Here is an 18,274-nt window from a genome sequence, read left to right on the forward strand (position 1 = left end):
ACTTGGATTATTGTTGGGACATTGCTCACTGTGTGTATTCACACCGAAGATTCTGTCACTTGGATTATCTGTTTGGGACAAGTCACTTCACCTGTCACCTGTCTGTTCCCAACTGTTCACTGAGCTAACCCGCTCTCTCTCTCTCCCTGTTCCGCTACCACCTCGGAGTACTGCCGGGAGGATTCTGCAGAGCGGCTCTGACGTCACTGACAGATTCCTCAGACGTAACCTCCCCGGGAGAAGCTGCAGAGCAGCAACATTCCTCAAATGCTTGTATCCCAGTCTGTTTCTGTTTTCAACCAGGTTCTTTCTGCTATTCTGTAAAATAAACAAGCCCTAGTTTTTGGCTAACTCTGAAACTACTCTCTCTGTGCCGTTTGCGTTTGGGGTCGGTGTCAAACTATAACATTACGATCCAACCAATATGACGACCCCAGCCGACACAGAGAGAGTCAGAACAGCACTAGCTGGCCAGATCGAGTTAACCAAGGATCACAGTCACCAACTAGAGAGGGCTGCGGCTGCGGTACAGGAACTCAGGGAGCAGGTCCAGCCTATTCAAGGGTCCCTGGCCGCTCTGGCAGGACAACAGTCAAGTATACTCCTTCATCTTCACACGCTGAACGACACCATTAACGCCTTGCTTGTACCCCCACTTCCTTCAGGAACATTGGCAGGAGCATCCCCCGCAGCCCTAGCAGGCCCCACGCTTCCCGATCCCGCACCTCGGGAACCCCGTCTCTCCGTCCCACGGCTGTTCGACGGCAACCCCGAGGATTGTGCCACATTCATCATGCAATGTGAGTTGGTTTTTCGTCATCAACCCAGTCGTTTCACTTCAAGAGGAGCCCAAGTGGCCTATATGACTAACTTGCTCTCAGGCCGGGCAGCCCAGTGGGTCACTTCCTCCTGGGCAATGGAGGCAGACTTTTGTTTCTCCTATCCAGACTTCGTGGCTGAGCTCCGCAGGGTGTTCCACCATCCAGCCCGTGGTCTGGACCCTGGAGCCCGGTTGGGTACCTTCCGGCAGGGCAGCGGCGGGGTAACAGACTACGTGCTGGAGTTCAGACTGGCGGCGTTGGAGAGCGGTTGGAACGACCCAGCACTTCGTCTAACCTTCTTGAGGGGGCTCAGTGACGCAGTCAGGGACCAGCTCGCGACCCGGGAGGAGCCTGACTCCCTCGAGGACCTGTTCAGCCTCGCCATTCGCATCGACGGACGCCTCCAGGAGAGAAGGCGTGAGAGAACCCGCCAGGGACCTCCTGAGGGACTCCGGACCCCCCGTACTCTTGACGTTACTGCTGGTCGCCCTGCCCCCAACACAACTGGTGGTAGCTTACCCTCCCGTTCGGTTCGCGAGGAGGAACCCATGCAGCTGGGACGCTCTCATCTGAGCCAGGCTGAACGTGAGGCGAGGTTCAGGTCCGGTCTCTGCCTCTACTGCGGTCGGGAGGGACACCGAATCGCCAACTGCCCCACCCAGCCAAAAGATCAGGCTCGCCGAGACCCCGGGAGATCCTGGTGAGCCGTTTTTCTCATTCCCAGAGCCGTGCACCACCTGGCCATCTGATGAGCGTCACCCTGGCCTGGGCGGACCAACGGGCCACAGTGGAGGCACTCATTGACTCGGGGGCAGACGAGAGTTTCCTCGACTTCGAGTTTGCTACCCGGGCCAACATTCCACTTGAGGACCTAGTGAGGCCTTTGGAGATCTTCGCATTGGACCAACACCGCCTGGCCGACATCTCTCAACGCACCTGCCCTGTCATGCTGACCATCGCTGGAAACCACGTTGAGAGAATCCAGTTCCTTATGACCAGATCCCCTCTTGTCCCGGTGGTCCTGGGTCGGCCCTGGCTCGCGCTGCACGAGCCCCACATCGCCTGGTCCTCCGGTACCATCAAGGGCTGGAGCTCCTCCTGTCACGCCCAGTGTCTACAGGCGGCGTCCTGTCCCCCGCCCCGGAGGTCCGTTGGTGAGCCGCCTCCAGACTCTTCGGCCATACCCCCCGAGTACCACGACCTCATGGAGGTTTTCAGTAAGTCCAGGGCTCAGGCCCTTCCACCCCACCGTCCTTACGACTGTGCCATCGACCTCCGCCAAGGGGCTCCCCTTCCCGGCAGCCGCCTCTACAGTCTGACCGTTCCGGAGAAGAAGGCGATGGATCAATACATCTCTGAGTCCTTGGAAGCAGGACTCATTCGGCCTTCCTCCTCCCCGGTGGCGGCCGGTTTCTTCTTTGTTGGGAAGAAGGACGGGGACCTTCGACCCTGCATCGACTATCGCCAGCTCAACGAGATCACCATCAAGAACAATTACCCTCTTCCTCTCATGAACTCCACCTTCGAGCCTCTCACCCAGGCTACCGTCTTTACCAAGCTGGACCTCCGGAGTGCCTACCATCTAGTCCGTATCCGTGAGGGCGATGAATGGAAGACCGCCTTCAAGACCCCCAGGGGCCACTACGAGTACCTGGTGATGCCATTCGGCCTCACCAACGCCCCGGCGGTATTCCAGGCGCTCATGAACGACGTCCTTCGTGACATGCTGGAGGAGTTTGTGGTGGTGTACCTGGACGACATCCTCATCTTCTCCAAGACCCTCGAGGAGCACATCCAGCATGTCCGCCGTGTGCTGGAGCGCCTCCTCCACAATCGGCTCTTCGTCAAGGCGGAGAAGTGCCGTTTCCACTCCGACTCCGTCGACTACCTGGGCTTCATCGTGGAGAAGGGCTTGACCCGAGCGGATCCTCGCAAGATCCAAGCAGTGGAGGAATGGCCTGAACCCACCTCTCGGAAGGAGTTACAGAGTTTCCTCGGGTTTGCCAACTTCTACCGAAGGTTCATCCGGAACTACAGTCAGGTGGCGGAACCACTTACCAGACTGACCTCTCCCGCCATGCCGTTCGACTGGTCCCCAGCGGCGTGTGCTGCGTTCCGCTCCCTCAAGAAGAGGTTCACTTCCGCCCCGATCTTGCTCCACCCTGACCCCAAGAGACAGTTCATCGTTGAGGTGGACGCCTCGGATACTGGACTGGGGGCTGTCTTATCCCAGCGTTCGGCAACGGACCAGAAGGTACATCCGTGCGCCTTCTACTCGCGTCGGTTCCTCCCTGCCGAGAGGAACTATGACATCGGCAATCGGGAGCTGCTGGCGGTCGTGGCTGCTTTGGAGGAGTGGCGTCATTGGCTTGAGGGGGCCGAGGAGCCATTTACCATCTGGACGGACCACAAGAACCTGACGTACATCCGCGCTTCCAAGCGCCTCAACGGTCGGCAGGCGAGATGGGCCAGCTTCCTCAGTCGGTTCAACTTCTCGCTGACTTTTCGTCCTGGTTCCCGCAACACGAAGGCCGACTCCCTGTCCCGGTTACACTCCAAGGGGGCTCCACCCACTGAGGACCCGACTCCCATCCTCCCGGAGGCCAGGGTGGTAGGAGCCGTCACCTTGGGCATCGAGGGGGTGGTTAGGCGTGCCCTACGCTTCCATCGCGCTCCAGGCAACGTACCGATTCATCGTCTCTTCGTCCCTGACTCTGTCCGGTCCCGGGTGCTGCAGTGGGGTCATACCAGCCGGTTCGCCTGCCACCCGGGCGTTCATCGCACGTTCTCCTTCCTGGCTCGTCGATTCTGGTGGCCCACCATGAGGAACGACGTCAAGGAGTTCGTATTGGCCTGCGCGGTCTGTGCCCGCAGCAAGGCCTCCCACCAGGCACCCTCCGGGCTGTTACAGCCACTTCCCGTTCCGAGCCGTCCTTGGTCACATGTGGCGCTGGACTTCGTCACAGGTCTTCCCTCCTCCCAGGGGAACACTTGCCTTCTGACCGTGGTGGATCGGTTCAGCAAGGGGGTTCACCTCGTGGCCCTTTCCAAGCTTCCCTCGGCGGCCGAGACGGCGGACCTCCTGACTCACCACGTGTTCCGCCTTCATGGTTTTCCCCAGGACATCGTCTCTGACCGGGGGCCCCAGTTCACCTCCCAGGTATGGCGGGCTTTTTGCAAGGGATTGGGGGCGACGGTCAGTCTTTCCTCTAGTTATCATCCCCAGACTAACGGACAAACGGAGAGGATGAACCAGAGCGTGGAGTCTGCTCTTCGGTGTGTGGCAGCCGAGAGACCAGCTTCCTGGAGCCGTTTCCTTCCCTCGGTCGAGTACTCCATCAACTCCATGGTCAGTTCCGCCACCGGCCTCTCACCTTTTGAGGTTTCCCTGGGCTACCAACCCCCTCTTTTCCCCGCACAGGAGACGGAGGTGGCAGTTCCCTCCGTGCAGGTCCACCTCGACCGCTGCCGACGGGTCTGGGAGATCACCAGGACCGCGCTGCTCCGGACATCTGAGCGAGCCTGTCGTGGGGCCAACCGGCGCCGGGTTCCTGCGCCGACGTACCTCCCTGGGCAGAGGGTGTGGCTTTCCGCGAGGGACCTCCCGCTTCGGTCCTCGGCCAAGAAACTTAACCCCCGGTTCGTCGGACCTTTCGAGGTTCTGAAGGTACTCAGTCCGGCGGCTCTGCGTCTAAAGCTTCCTGCGTCCATGCACATTCACCCCGTTTTCCATGTCTCCCGGGTTAAGCCTGTCTCCCTCAGTCCCCTGATGCCTCCAGCTCCTGATCCTCCACCTCCCGAGATGGTGGACGGTCACCCCCAGTGGCAGGTCCGCCGGTTGATGGGCGTTCGACGGCGGGGTCGGGGGTTCCAGTACCTGGTGGACTGGGAGGGTTACGGCCCGGAGGAACGGAGCTGGGTCTCCCGACAGCTCATCGTGGATCCCGGCCTGATCACGGACTTCCATCGTGCCCATCCGGGCGAGCCGGGTTGGCCTGGTCGCCGGGTGGCTCCCGTGGAGGGGGGGGTACTGTGAGGTTTTTGTCCGCTGCTCACCTACTCGCTCTGTTCCTTTAAGTTTTCGGTTAATTAATTGCATTCTCCTCTTCACACGCTTCTTCCTGTAGACGCCGTTTGATTGGTGCTCCCCCAACCACACGCTTGTCAATCTCATCCCGCAGCTGTCACAGCTTGTCATTAAGCATTCCTTTTGCTTATATATACCCTGATTCCCCATTAAGTGTTGTTGGATCGTTCTGATATATTCTCTGCATTTGCCGTTCCTTCCGTTGCCTGCTTTTCCCTGTGCTTTGCCTCCCAGGACTCTCAAGGAGAATTCCGTTTGGACAACCCGTTCCCCGTTACAAAGCGCTCGCCCTGTTTGATCTGCTCGCTTTACGCACAGCGCTTTGGTGAGTTTTTGCAAGACAGTCTTTTGACTCTATCATTTTTCGTGTGTGTAAACACTGAAGAGATCCTGCTTTTTGTTCAGTCTGTCTCTCACCCTTTGCCTGTTTTTGGATTGTTTCATTGGGATTTAGTATTGTTTGAACATTGCTCACTGTGTGTATTCACACCGAAGATTCTATCACTTGGATTATTGTTGGGACATTGCTCACTGTGTGTATTCACACCGAAGATTCTATCACTTGGATTATTGTTGGGACATTGCTCACTGTGTGTATTCACACCGAAGATTCTGTCACTTGGATTATCTGTTTGGGACAAGTCACTTCACCTGTCACCTGTCTGTTCCCAACTGTTCACTGAGCTAACCTGCTCTCTCTCTCTCCCTGTTCCGCTACCACCTCGGAGTACTGCCGGGAGGATTCTGCAGAGCGGCTCTGACGTCACTGACAGATTCCTCAGACGTAACCTCCCCGGGAGAAGCTGCAGAGCAGCAACATTCCTCAAATGCTTGTATCCCAGTCTTTGTCTGTTTTCAACCAGGTTCTTTCTGCTATTCTGTAAAATAAACAAGCCCTAGTTTTTGGCTAACTCTGAAACTACTCTCTCTGTGCCGTTTGCGTTTGGGGTCGGTGTCAAACCATAACACTTTGATGATTATGGCACACAGCCCACAATTTAGTATCTCAGAAAGTTTGAATATTACATAAGATCAATCACAAAAAAAATATTGTAATATAGAAATGTTCATGTATGTTCACTCAGTACTTTGTTGGGGCTCCTTTTGCAGAAATTACTGCATCAATACAGCGGAATATATTTACTTTTTCACGCTATTCAAATTTATTGAGCTATGTTTTATGTTTATTTAGGATCCCCATTAGCTTTTGCACTTGACAAAAGCTATTCTTCCTGGGGTCCGGCACTTACAACAATATTCAATACATTACATCATTATCAACATCAATTACATCATTATCAACATCATTAACAATCTCATCCTCAGTTAAGGATGATATTGTACAAGATACTTATTAGTATAAAGTATTAAAATAAAATAATTAATCAAATAAATGGTGCTTCCTGAGCAGCACTCACTACCATCAACATAAATACAATTAACAGTCAATTGGTTTTCACTAGGGATGTCCGATATTGCCCGCATATATCGGTATCGGAAATTAAGAGTTGGACAATATCGGATATCGGTAAAAAAGCCAATATCGAATATCCCTAGTTTTCACCGCTATGCCATAAGGGTTCATTCAGTGCATGCTCGTTAGTAGATGGTATTTACATTTGTTCTTGAAAGTGGTTTTGGATTCTATTTGAGCGAAGTAGCTTGGCAATAGGGTTGGGCACCGAGAACCGGTTCTAATAGGAACCGGAAGTAACATATTTGCATTTCGAAAGATTATTATTATTATTTTTTTTACTTTGTTAATTAATACCCTAGTTACAGTACAGCAACCAAATTAAACTGTATCAAGTCAAGTGACATTGTGAATAGTATGCATTTCTGTGGCCTGTTTTGACCTGCACCTCAAAGAATCGGAATCGTTTAGAACAGGAATCGAAATGGAGAATCGGAACCGGAATCGTTCAAATCCAAACGATGCCCAACCCTACTTGGCAATGAGTTCCATTCCATGATAGCTCTGTAAGTCACAGAATATTTTAGTAGATTTGTTCTGGGTTTAGGTGCCAGTAGATGGCCTGACGTATAGCTTGTCTGGTCATATGGTCATGTTCTTCTCTTATGTAAACTATATGATCATAAAAATACTGCACCTGTATATGTGACGAATAAAACTTCAACTTGAATGCATTATCACTAGTCAAGTCAAGAGTTGTATTTGTCACGGCATACATGCATACAGTGAAATGCGGGGGGTCATGCCCGCAGCGATGTGCAACACAGGTAATAAGACAGGAATGAGAATAGGACATTTGTGCAATAATACAATGTGCAATAATACAATGCAATAATACAAGTAATAATAATAACGGGTATAGGCCCTATGTATATAAAGTTTACAAGAGCATGGTAGGACATGCTAGGTCCTGCGATAGTGCAATACACAGTTAGCTATGGATGAGGCACTGGGTCTTATGTACACTACTATACAATGCTATACAATGTGTCCTAGGGGTGTAACGATGCAACCTCACAATGATTAAATTCGATTACGATTCTTCAGGCAACGATTCAATGCATCATGAAATCTTTTCATTTGACTTCGATTAGATACATTTTCTATCAGTTAATCCCCCCAAAAATGTTGAATACACAAATGTGGCTGGGGGAACTGATTCACTCAGCACGAATGGACTATAGGTCAATAAAAACAACACACACACAAAAAAATTATAATAATAAATAATTTCGATTATATATCGATTCTAACATTTTCAAATCGATGCAGTTGAATCGTTGCATTAGGATCGATGCATTTCGATGCATCGATACACCCCTAATTATTACATTTCAGATTTTAACTAATCCCCCCTCCCCCTCCCTAAATTAGCCAAGAAGCTTCCCAAAGGCGAGCCCCAGGGCGCGGCTGGTGCCGGAGGACGAGCCAGAGGGGGGGTGGACCTGCAGGAAGCGGCGCCGCAGGGCAGGAGTGGCCAATGCTGTGGGGGAGGCGGGAACTAACTTAACACGTTGACCGACCAACCAATCAACCGACACGGTATCGAGCAACTACACCAGATATCAACCAGCTTGACCACATCCTATTGGTCAAACCAAGCCACGCTGGTCAGACCACCAGATAAAAACCTTCACAGCATCACAGCACCAATCAACTGTTTTGGCAACAAACAAAAAACAGCCCACTGGCCAGTCGACTGCCAGACACAACAACTGAAGGTTTCCATTAATGAACTGACCAACGGACAAAAAAAATGAAATTTGACCAACGTGCTGATTTTCAGGATGGAGTTTTAACCCCCCCCCCCCCCCCCCCCCCAGGACAAGCCAACCCATGATTTGACTTATGGATATCTGACGTCACCCCCCAGGGAAGAAAAATAAGAAGAAAAAAAATAAAATAAAAAGGGTCCCACTGATGGGACTAAGAAAAAAATGAAAGAAAAAAAAGATCAATCACACTTAACGGAGCCATCTGCTCGCCCCCTTTTGTTTATCTGTGTTTTTGTAAAGAAAGAAAATAATAAAAAACCCAACTGGGAGGAATATAAACAAGCCTGTTGGTCTCTCTCTCGCTCTCCCTTCTCTCTCCTCGCTCCCTCTTTTACATGTTCCATAAAAAAAGGAAAAACCCTAGTATTTCTATCACTGTTCCAACTCTAATCCTGTAAAGTCCTTCTGAGGAGAAGAGAGAGGCAGGAGAGGGTTCACGGGAGGATAAGAGAGGCAGGAGAGGGTTCACGGGAGGATAAGAGAGGCAGGAGAGAGGGTTCACGGGAGGAGAAGAGAGGCAGGAGAGAGGGTTCACGGGAGGAGAAGAGAGGCAGGAGAGAGGGTTCACGGGAGGAGAAGAGAGGCAGGAGAGAGGGTTCACGGGAGGAGAAGAGAGGCAGGAGAGAGGGTTCACGGGAGGAGAAGAGAGGCAGGAGAGAGGGTTCACGGGAGGAGAAGAGAGGCAGGAGAGGGTTCACGGGAGGAGAAGAGAGGCAGGAGAGAGGGTTCACGGGAGGAGAAGAGAGGCAGGAGAGAGGGTTCACGGGAGGAGAAGAGAGGCAGGAGAGAGGGTTCACGGGAGGAGAAGAGAGGCAGGAGAGAGGGTTCACGGGAGGAGAAGAGAGGCAGGAGAGGGTTCACGGGAGGAGAAGAGAGGCAGGAGAGAGGGTTCACGGGAGGAGAAGAGAGGCAGGAGAGAGGGTTCACGGGAGGAGAAGAGAGGCAGGAGAGAGGGTTCACGGGAGGAGAAGAGAGGCAGGAGAGAGGGTTCACGGGAGGAGAAGAGAGGCAGGAGAGAGGGTTCACGGGAGGAGAAGAGAGGCAGGAGAGAGGGTTCACGGGAGGAGAAGAGAGGCAGGAGAGGGTTCACGGGAGGAGAAGAGAGGCAGGAGAGAGGGTTCACGGGAGGAGAAGAGAGGCAGGAGAGGGTTCACGGGAGACAGGATGGGGGGTTGGCCGGTTGTTTTCCTTCCAGATAGCAGTCGTGTAGATTAACTGAATGATGACATTGTTGTTGTTATCACTATTATTATTACTTATTTTCTTATTTTTTTGGACACAAGTTATCCAGGATGATTTCAAAGCCTAAGACCAACTGTGGTTTTCCAATCGTTAACTCTTTATGATATCAACCATATCCAATGAATAGTGCATTATTAACATGGTCACGAGGAGTGATTTATTTAGCATTAATGTAAAGTTTCTGAATCATCTGTGTGTGCAAACGGGAGAGTGGATTAAAGCGAGTTTTCTCGACCAAAATCACAATTGTGTATTGAAAACATGTCGCCGTGTTGTTTGTATCCTCCCTTTTGCTGCAAACTTATAACCAATCAGTAGTTCTCGTCAATACAATATCTTCCCAATCGCTATGTGATGTTTTTTTGTCATCCTCGATTATTTTTGTGATGGACAAAAATGTTTTTTTTTCTTTTTTATTATTATTATTATTATTATTATTATTATTATTATTATTATTATTATTATTATTATTATTATTATTATTATTATTATTATTATTATTATTATTATTATTATTATTATTATTATTATTATTATTATTATTATTATTATTATTATTATTATTATTATTATTATTATTATTATTATTATTATTATTTGTGTCTTGATTCCTCTTAAAAAAAATTTAATCTTACCAATAAACAAGGGGAAGGTATCTCTCTTGCCTGCATGTCTGGTCTTTTGTGTGTCCAGAACAAACACTTACGATCTTATACTGCCATATAATTTAATGTTATTACACTTTTAATAGAGAACTTGTCCTGAATGTTTGTGTAGTTCTTTCTTCCAGGATGGCTGCCTGTAACCGTTGGTAACCACTTTCAAAAGGAAAATACAGATTTTTGTACAGTAGTAGAGTCAGTAAAACCAAGGAAAGTATAAAATAAGGAAGGGTCATCATGGCACTGAAGACACATTTGTGCCAACCAATTGTGAGAAACGTTCAGTTCGGCCGACATTGAATTAAATGGTATGGCCATTCCTCGTTTATGACCAGGTTATTATCTCGGATGTCAGAATCATTGCCAATTTGTTGCTTTGTTAACTAGCTAACATTTGATATAATATGTATACCGGTATTTCCTCAGATATAGCTGGTATATAATTTCGAATTTTAATACAGGCTTCAATAGAACTGGCACCAAGCAGAGCACAGAACGCTGGCATTCTGATGCGACGACTCTTCCTTCTATTCTAGTTTCCTTGGGTAAAACAAGGACATTGCTATTCTACTGTGAATTGTTTACAACATCCATTAATAAGACATGAAATGATTATGTTTTTGTTAATTTATTTCTCATAAATCAACACATGGCAACCGTTGTCTCTTGTGCACAATAACGGTTGCTATGTTACAGGCGACCATCCTGGAAGAGAACTACATAAACATTCCTCTATTGGTAAACCGCGTGAGATAGAGTGGATCCCAGTGTCGACTATCTGGAGTAGGATGTGTAGATTTTGTCTTGCGTGTTTGGAAAACTCATCTTTTAATTGGTAAAAGCAGCGGGAATCCAGTTGGTCCCAGTGTCTGAAGTAGGCTATGTAGATTTAGTCTTAACATCTCTTTTTGGGGGGGGGGGGGGGGGGCGTGTTGAATTCCTCACATTCCATTTCCAGTGGTCTCTTCCCAGAGGATTTAGTTGGCCACATCCTTCTGACATTAAGTAAGCGAGTTGGCTCCAGTTTCTCAGGATCTTTCTTTTTAGGGCTGAAATAAAAAATGGCTGTCGGTTTTGCTGAAGTGATACAAATTTCTTTCCTCAAAACTTGCAAAAACACTGTGGTTCATTTCTATAATACTGAATGGCTCATTTTCAATTTGTGAATATTAAGTCTTACTTGAAGCTGGGGGTAGGTGACTTCAGAGTAATGAGAGGGAGCAAGCTCTGCAGCTCTTCTCAAGGCTGGCGCTGGGCGCTATGCTCTCGCAAAACAAAGGTTTCACACATATTCCCAGAAGCACTAGCAGCGTCTAGCTGCATTTTTTTTTAATGACATCAAAAGATATTTCTATAGGCCTCCGATTGGCAGGTTGTTTCACACACCAGGGGCTAGATCCACAGAATGGATTGCACGGTGCTAATTGCACCCTTACTTACAATTCATTATGAATTGAAAATGGGGGACCCTGATGTAAACAAGATGAAAGTCTTTCTCTGGTCTGCATCCCCTTAACAATTGTGTGTATTGAGCCCTACTGTATTGTACCCATTCTGCAATCTGTTAATAAAATGTTCATTCAATCAATCACCGTGCAGGTGATTGATTGAATGAAAACTTTAATTAACAGATTTCGTCTTGTTTACATCAGGGTCCCCCATTTTCAATTCATAATGAATTGTAAGTAAGGGTGCAATTAGCACCGTGCAGTCCATTCTTTGTGGATCTAGCCCTAGGTATTCACATAAGGTGCAGTATGCATACGGTAGTATTATTGTCCTTGTTAGGTTCCTAGTAGTTGTAGTTGGATGTCTGGCAGCAGTCCCTGCCCACTGTTGTGGAGCTGCCCTGATGGCCGCTGGTATGAAGGACTGGCAGAGGCGGTTAGTTGATTTGAGCCCACAAAGTTTGTCACTAATTAATTGTCATGGACCAACTCCAAAAGGTGTACTATGATGACAGCGGTTGTCTATTATAGTTAGATGTTATCTATAGTTCAAGATATGTTTGGTGTGTGAGTCAGGTGAAACTGAGAACGAGGTTAACTTTTTGTTTTACTGTCCTGTTTACTTGGACGTAAGGGAAGTACCTTTTAATAAAAGATTCCTCCATTTATGTTGAATCTCGAATCTCTTGAATGGACAACTTAAGTTGTGTTTTCAGGAAGGGAACTTTTCCGTTGCAGATTTTATTGGTCAAGCTCGGGAGAGAAGACAGAATACTTTGTTTAAGACCGAGCTGTAATCTGTATTTATGTAATTCATATTTAGATAATGAAATGTAATGTGTGCTGTAATAATGGAACACAGCAACAGTATTTTTGGTGTCTTATAAACTCATGAGGGTTGGGCACTTTGTGTGCATGACACCAAAATAAAATAATCATAAGATCACTGGAATAGCGCAATGTACATTCTGTTTTAGGGTGCGTGTGGCAGTGAAAGGGTTAACCTGTGTATTGTCTCAGTGAAAGGGTTAACCGTTTGGTAGTGTGGCAGTCATCGCGCTGCTGCGGAATTACTTTTTCTTTATCGTGACCTAATTGATTTTGTCCAATTGTGTTTCTCATGCAGGCAGGATGGAAGAAGAAGAAGAGAAGAAGAAGTATTTATGTGTCATGCAGATTTAACACACACACACACACACACATGCGATGGGCGACCCACAGGAACGCACACATGAATTGAGTCGCTGAATGAAATGTTCTCTGCACTTTCCATCCCGTCGTCCTTCCCCCCCAAGGGCAGCCGGGAGCAGACAAGGGCTGCGGCATGGGGCCGCGCCCCGGGGACCAATCAACGTGCTCCTGTCCGTCTTCGTCAGGGACGCGACAACTTAGCGATCTGTTGTGCATGTTTTTCCATTGGGTTTATCTTATCGGAACGGGAAACCCTTGCACCCTTAGAACATGCAAACTCCACACAGAAAGGCCCGGGGGATACCCCCCACCTGGGTACCTGGCAACACGGCAACATGGTCCCCGAGCGGGAATCGAACCTAGGACCTTCTAGCTGTGAGGCGACAGTGTTAACCACTACACCACCGTGCCGAGAGAGCTGTGAAACATTTACACCAACAAAAATATATAAATAAAGTGTTTTTCTCTTTATTTCTGTTTTGAATAAAATTGTATTGACTGAGGAGATAAAGTGTGAGCTCCATGCCCTCCGTCCGACCTTGCGAGTCCAGGTTCGAGGCCTCGCCGCAGGCCTGACGCACCAGCCTCTGAGGAGAATCGCCTAATTTTATTTCAATAAAAAAATGTTCGTGATAGAAGGGAACTAATTTTGTGCAAAAATGGAAAGCTTTTCCATTTCCATGCGGCATAATTGTTACAATAGCCGATAATCCATTTTCCCAATGATGAATCCCTATTCGGGTGGAACAACCAGTGACGTCAGACTACACCTCCCTATAGCATCTCTTCTGTTATGTTGGGAGTTACTAGTGTGACCGAGTGGATTTGAACCTGGGACCATAGGATCCACAGGCGGCCGCAGTTAGCATTGGGCAGAGCGTCACCCGGTGTCCACCAGGTCCCTGGTTCAACTCCCGCTGGGGGCACAAACACAACACACAGATATCATTGAGCACAAATGCTAGAACATCAAATACATTGAGTGCTACACCATAAGTGCATCTTATTATATATTGCACACACAAATAAATAAACACATCCCTATATTATGTACTGTTCTTGTGTTTTTCCATTAGTCCTGGACAATGTCTAGAATGCTGCCCGTCATATTGAGTTTCAACACCAGATTAATTTACATTCTGGCTGGCTATCAAATTATTTTTGTTGTACGTTATACGTATACTTACTATACATATACGTAAGTATGTTGCATAATGAGAACATTTAATTAATATATATTATTATTTCAGAAGTGTAATATGCATCAAATCAATTTTATTTTTTCACATGTTCAGGAAGCCCCGCCGTGAAGCAGGGCATCAAAATACTCTCAGTTAGGGTTTACAAGATACACCTAAGTATAACTATTTTTGTCGCTCGTTCGGAGACCGTTTAACATCAATCTGACAGCCGTGTCAACATGCAATATATATATATTTATAATGCAACGCTGTCTGTTGAAAGTTACATTTATATTTGATTTATTTAACACACGCGCGCAAAGCATGATGGGGATTATTGCAAACAGGAACCCCTTTTCCGTTGGCCGGTAACGTCTATTCGAAGCCCAAACAACTCCTGCTTCCGCGTTCGAGTTTTGCGCTCTGATTGGCCACTGACATAACGCGGAAGCAGGAGTTGTTTGGGCTTCGAGTAGACGCGGGCCGGTATGCAGAGCGCCACACCCAACTCCCGCCAGGGGCACAAACACAAAACACAGATATCATTGAGCACAAGTGTTAGAACATTATCAAATACATTGAGTGCTACACCATAATAAGTGCATGTTGTTATCTATTACACACACAAATAAATAAACACATCCATATTTTGTATTGTTCTTCTGTTTTTCCATTTTGCATGGACCCTGTCTAGGATGCTGCCTGTCATATTGAGTTACGCCACCAGATGGAGTAAGTGCTCTAGTAGGTGGACCAAGAGACTTGGAAGTGAAATGGAGGTTTTAGGTGCGTCTATACTTTCCGTAGCCGCATTTCTGGCAAGACGCTCTCTGATTGGCCGACGCCTGTTTCTACACTGGTTAAGCTTAGGCACTCTTTCGAAGTTGGTTAAGGTTAGAGTTTGTCTTAGAGCGTGACGGCAAGTTCTTTCGACGGTTAAGCTTAGGCACTCTTTCGAAGTTGGTTAAGGTTAGAGTTTGTCTTAGAGCATGGCGATAGAACGCCAGGTAGTTTGCATGCTGTTCGACGCGGAAATGGGCAAAGACACAGCTCGTCACGCTATTGGGCACACAAGTCACATGACCAGAAACGTGCATGGCCAATCAGAGCGCAAAACGGGAACGCGGAAGGACAAGCCAGTTGCCTAAAGCATAGGTCAGGGGACTGTGGTGCACAGTACACAGGAAACAGAACAGGGTTAGGGTTAAAGCAGTGTGTAAGAGCAGGGTTGAGAGCCTCTAATTGGCTCCACAAGCAGCTGTTTGCTATGGGCCTTTAACTGCACTATTTAATAGCATCTATAATCCAAAGCGATTTACAAATGTTGTACAACAAGACAGCAGGAAGGGTACAACTCTATCAGCTGAGTAACAATGGTCATCAAAGTGTTGAGTGCTACAGTGTAGGTTAGTATTAGGACATGTGCATGACAGTAAGGTTAGTTAGGGTTAGAGTTTTTTTTCTTTTTCATTTAATTTCAGATAATGATTGAAGAAGTGCGTCTTTAGTCGACGGCGAAAGATTGGACAGGTTTCGGCTGTCATAACTGTGGTGGGAAGTTCATTCCACCATTGTGGGGCAAGGACTGAGAATAGGAGACTTCTCTTTGATGACCCTCCCGGAGCTCGGATAGTAGGTCTGAGGCGGCCAGAAGATGCAGAGCGTAGGGGTCTTGAGGGTGTGTAGTTAGAGACCAATGACCGGAGGTAGGCGGGAGCCGTTCCCTTCGCCGCACGATATGCCAGGTCGAGGGCCTTGAAGCGGATCCGTGCGGCCATGGGGAGCCAGTGCAGGTCCCTGAGAAGGCTATGTTATCCTCTTGGAACAGTAACAATCAATCAAAAAGTGACAATCTCACACAAAATAAATAAATCGATCCTGATAATATGATAAGCTGGTATGCCGGTCAGACTCTACTTTCTTTGCCCCATTTAGAATTCATAGTTAAATGCATGTTTAAATTGGAGAACTACAGTATGAAGTTTCAGAAAAACTATGTTGCTGGATCCAGTCGGCCAGCTGGCCTGGGGACAGAGAGAACAAGTGTGTTGACGACGGGACCCCTGGCCACCCTGTCCCCAGCTCTAGTAGGGGTTAATCCTGTATTTACATCCTTGAATGTAACCTCCACACTTTTATCAGTGAACCATTTACTTTGTTAATTTCTAATAGTACTTTACTACAGTATTTAAATAATAATAATAATAATAATAATAATAATAATAATAATAATAATAATAATAATAATAATAATAATAATAATAATAATAATAATAATAATAATAATAATAATAATAATAATAATAATAATAATAATAATAATAATAATAATAATAATAATAATAATAATAATAATAATAATAATAATAATAATAATAATAATAATAATAATAATAATAATAATAATAATAATATAAAACGTTAAACTCCACACACAACTGGCTAAGCTTTTGGCACCTCAAATCTCTGAATATACCTGCATAATCCTTCTGCCTACGTATACACCTGCATGGAACTCTGTATGATAGCATGTAAGAAACGAAAAAAAGATACACAAGGAAGGTACATTTAACTTTCCTTTTGGGAGACTCACCTATAATGTCAAACTGCTGCGTGCTGCCGATTAAAGCCCAGGCGGAAAGCTTAGCTATTTGTAATACAATCTGTAATACTTGGCACAAGTGATAATAAAGCATAGGAGTCATAACAACACAGATCCCAACAGGGTCAAACTAAATATGTCACATTCTGGCCATCGTCAATAGTGCCAAAGCAGTCATTACGCATGAACATTATTACATCAATTTCAATAATTGTCCCAATTGATATCGCTTTAGAGTTCTACAGAGGTAGAAGAGTTGCAGTTGTGAGTGACCTTACAATAGTGTAACTCACTGGACTTCTGGTAACAACGGATCTCTCTCAGCGCCACGGTACCGTACCGGGCCTGTAAGGATGTGGCTTCTTCACGCCGCCGGTAGCTGGTGCGCTCTTACGGGGAGCCTTGGTCGCGAGACGCCTCCTTGGGGCTTTGCCACCTGTGGATCTGGATTCCACTACATTCTACACAGTAATAACATTTTGTTGGGCTTTAAATGGCTATATATGTCCGGCTCAGAAATGTCGACAGACCAAATACATTTAAAACCATTGCAGATAATTACCCTCTTGGATATAGACATTAGCCAAACACATAATAGGAACAGCTCTATCATGACAGAGTGTGTGGCTCTTAAAAGAGCCTTAAGGTTTCGATATGAAGGGTTCAACAGGGTTTGGTCACAGCCTTGGTTCCCTCGGACACTGCATGCTTGGCCAGTTCACCGGGGAGCAACAGGCGGACGGCGGTCTGGATCTCCCTGGAAGTGATGGTCCTACGCTTGTTGTAGAGAGCCAGGCGGGAGGCTTCACCGGCGATGCGTTCAAAGATGTCGTTAACGAAGGAGTTCATGATCCCCATGGCCTTGGAAGAAACGCCGATGTCAGGTTGGACCTGCTTCAGCACCTTGTAAATATAAATGGCATAACTCTAGTTCCTGGACTTTCTGCGCTTCTTGCCTCCCTTGACTGCGGTCTTGGTGACGGCTTTCTTGGAGCCCTTCTTATATATATATATGTAACGGATGGGATCGTGAAGCGCAGTCAAGAAGGGCTGGGGTGAGTAGCGGTACTATGGGTTAAACTCAATCTCACATCCTCAAAAGACGCATAGACCCATTACTTAGAAGTGAATTCACCTCTTGGTATAGCGGTCTGTGTTGCTGCCCGCGGTGTGGGAGACCGGGGTTCGACTCCCACTCGGGGCATCGAAGTTTGAGGTGACGTTGTCACAACCGTTACAATGGTGCCGACTGACCCGGATGCCTTGGGTGGAGTGGAGTGATTTTGATCAATGTGGAACGCCCTACCCACAGCTGTAAAGGAATGTGAATCACTACCCACTTAAAAAAAACACTCTCAAAGAGCACCTACAGGAGACTGCAATTCGAAACTGGCCCCTGTAAATGTCCAAACCCAACCTCCTCCAATGTACAGTTTCTTCCCCCTCAAATGTACATACTCTCTATTTAGACTCTTTTTTATACTCATAAACAGTTATGTATATTTGTAGATCTGGTATGTCTAGATGTAACAGTACTGTCTACCTGTATGTCATGTATGTCATATATGTTATGATGAATTGAAAATGGGGGACCCTGATGTAAACAAGACGAAAGCCTTTCTCTGGTCTGCATCCTCTTAACAATTGTGTGTATTGAGCTGTACTGTATTGTACACATTCTGCAATCTGTTAATAAAATTCATCAATCAATGAATGAAGATATGATACGGCTTCTTCCAGACACTGACTAATATCAAGATCTACTTGATTGTTATGAGAAACTCCAAAATA

General features: G+C 46.9%; 1 protein-coding gene across 1 annotated transcript in view; it reads left to right on the forward strand.

Annotated features, from left to right (window-relative positions):
• LOC311240065 (ras-related protein Rab-5C-like) overlaps positions 1 to 8,364 on the forward strand; it is a gene marked incomplete at its 5' end in the record, with an annotated part of 57,417 nt that extends 49,053 nt beyond the window's left edge. The window contains one exon of the mRNA XM_084328580.1: positions 7,757 to 8,364. Coding sequence (XP_084184706.1) covers positions 7,757 to 7,887 — 131 coding nt within the window. The 3' untranslated portion in view covers positions 7,888 to 8,364. The remainder of the gene's footprint in view (positions 1 to 7,756) is intronic.
• Between the last annotated feature and the right edge of the window lie 9,910 nt (positions 8,365 to 18,274).

Source organism: Notolepis coatsorum, assembly GCF_963971535.1.
Source record: "Notolepis coatsorum genome assembly, chromosome: 14".
NCBI classification, from domain to species: domain Eukaryota; kingdom Metazoa; phylum Chordata; class Actinopteri; order Aulopiformes; family Paralepididae; genus Notolepis; species Notolepis coatsorum.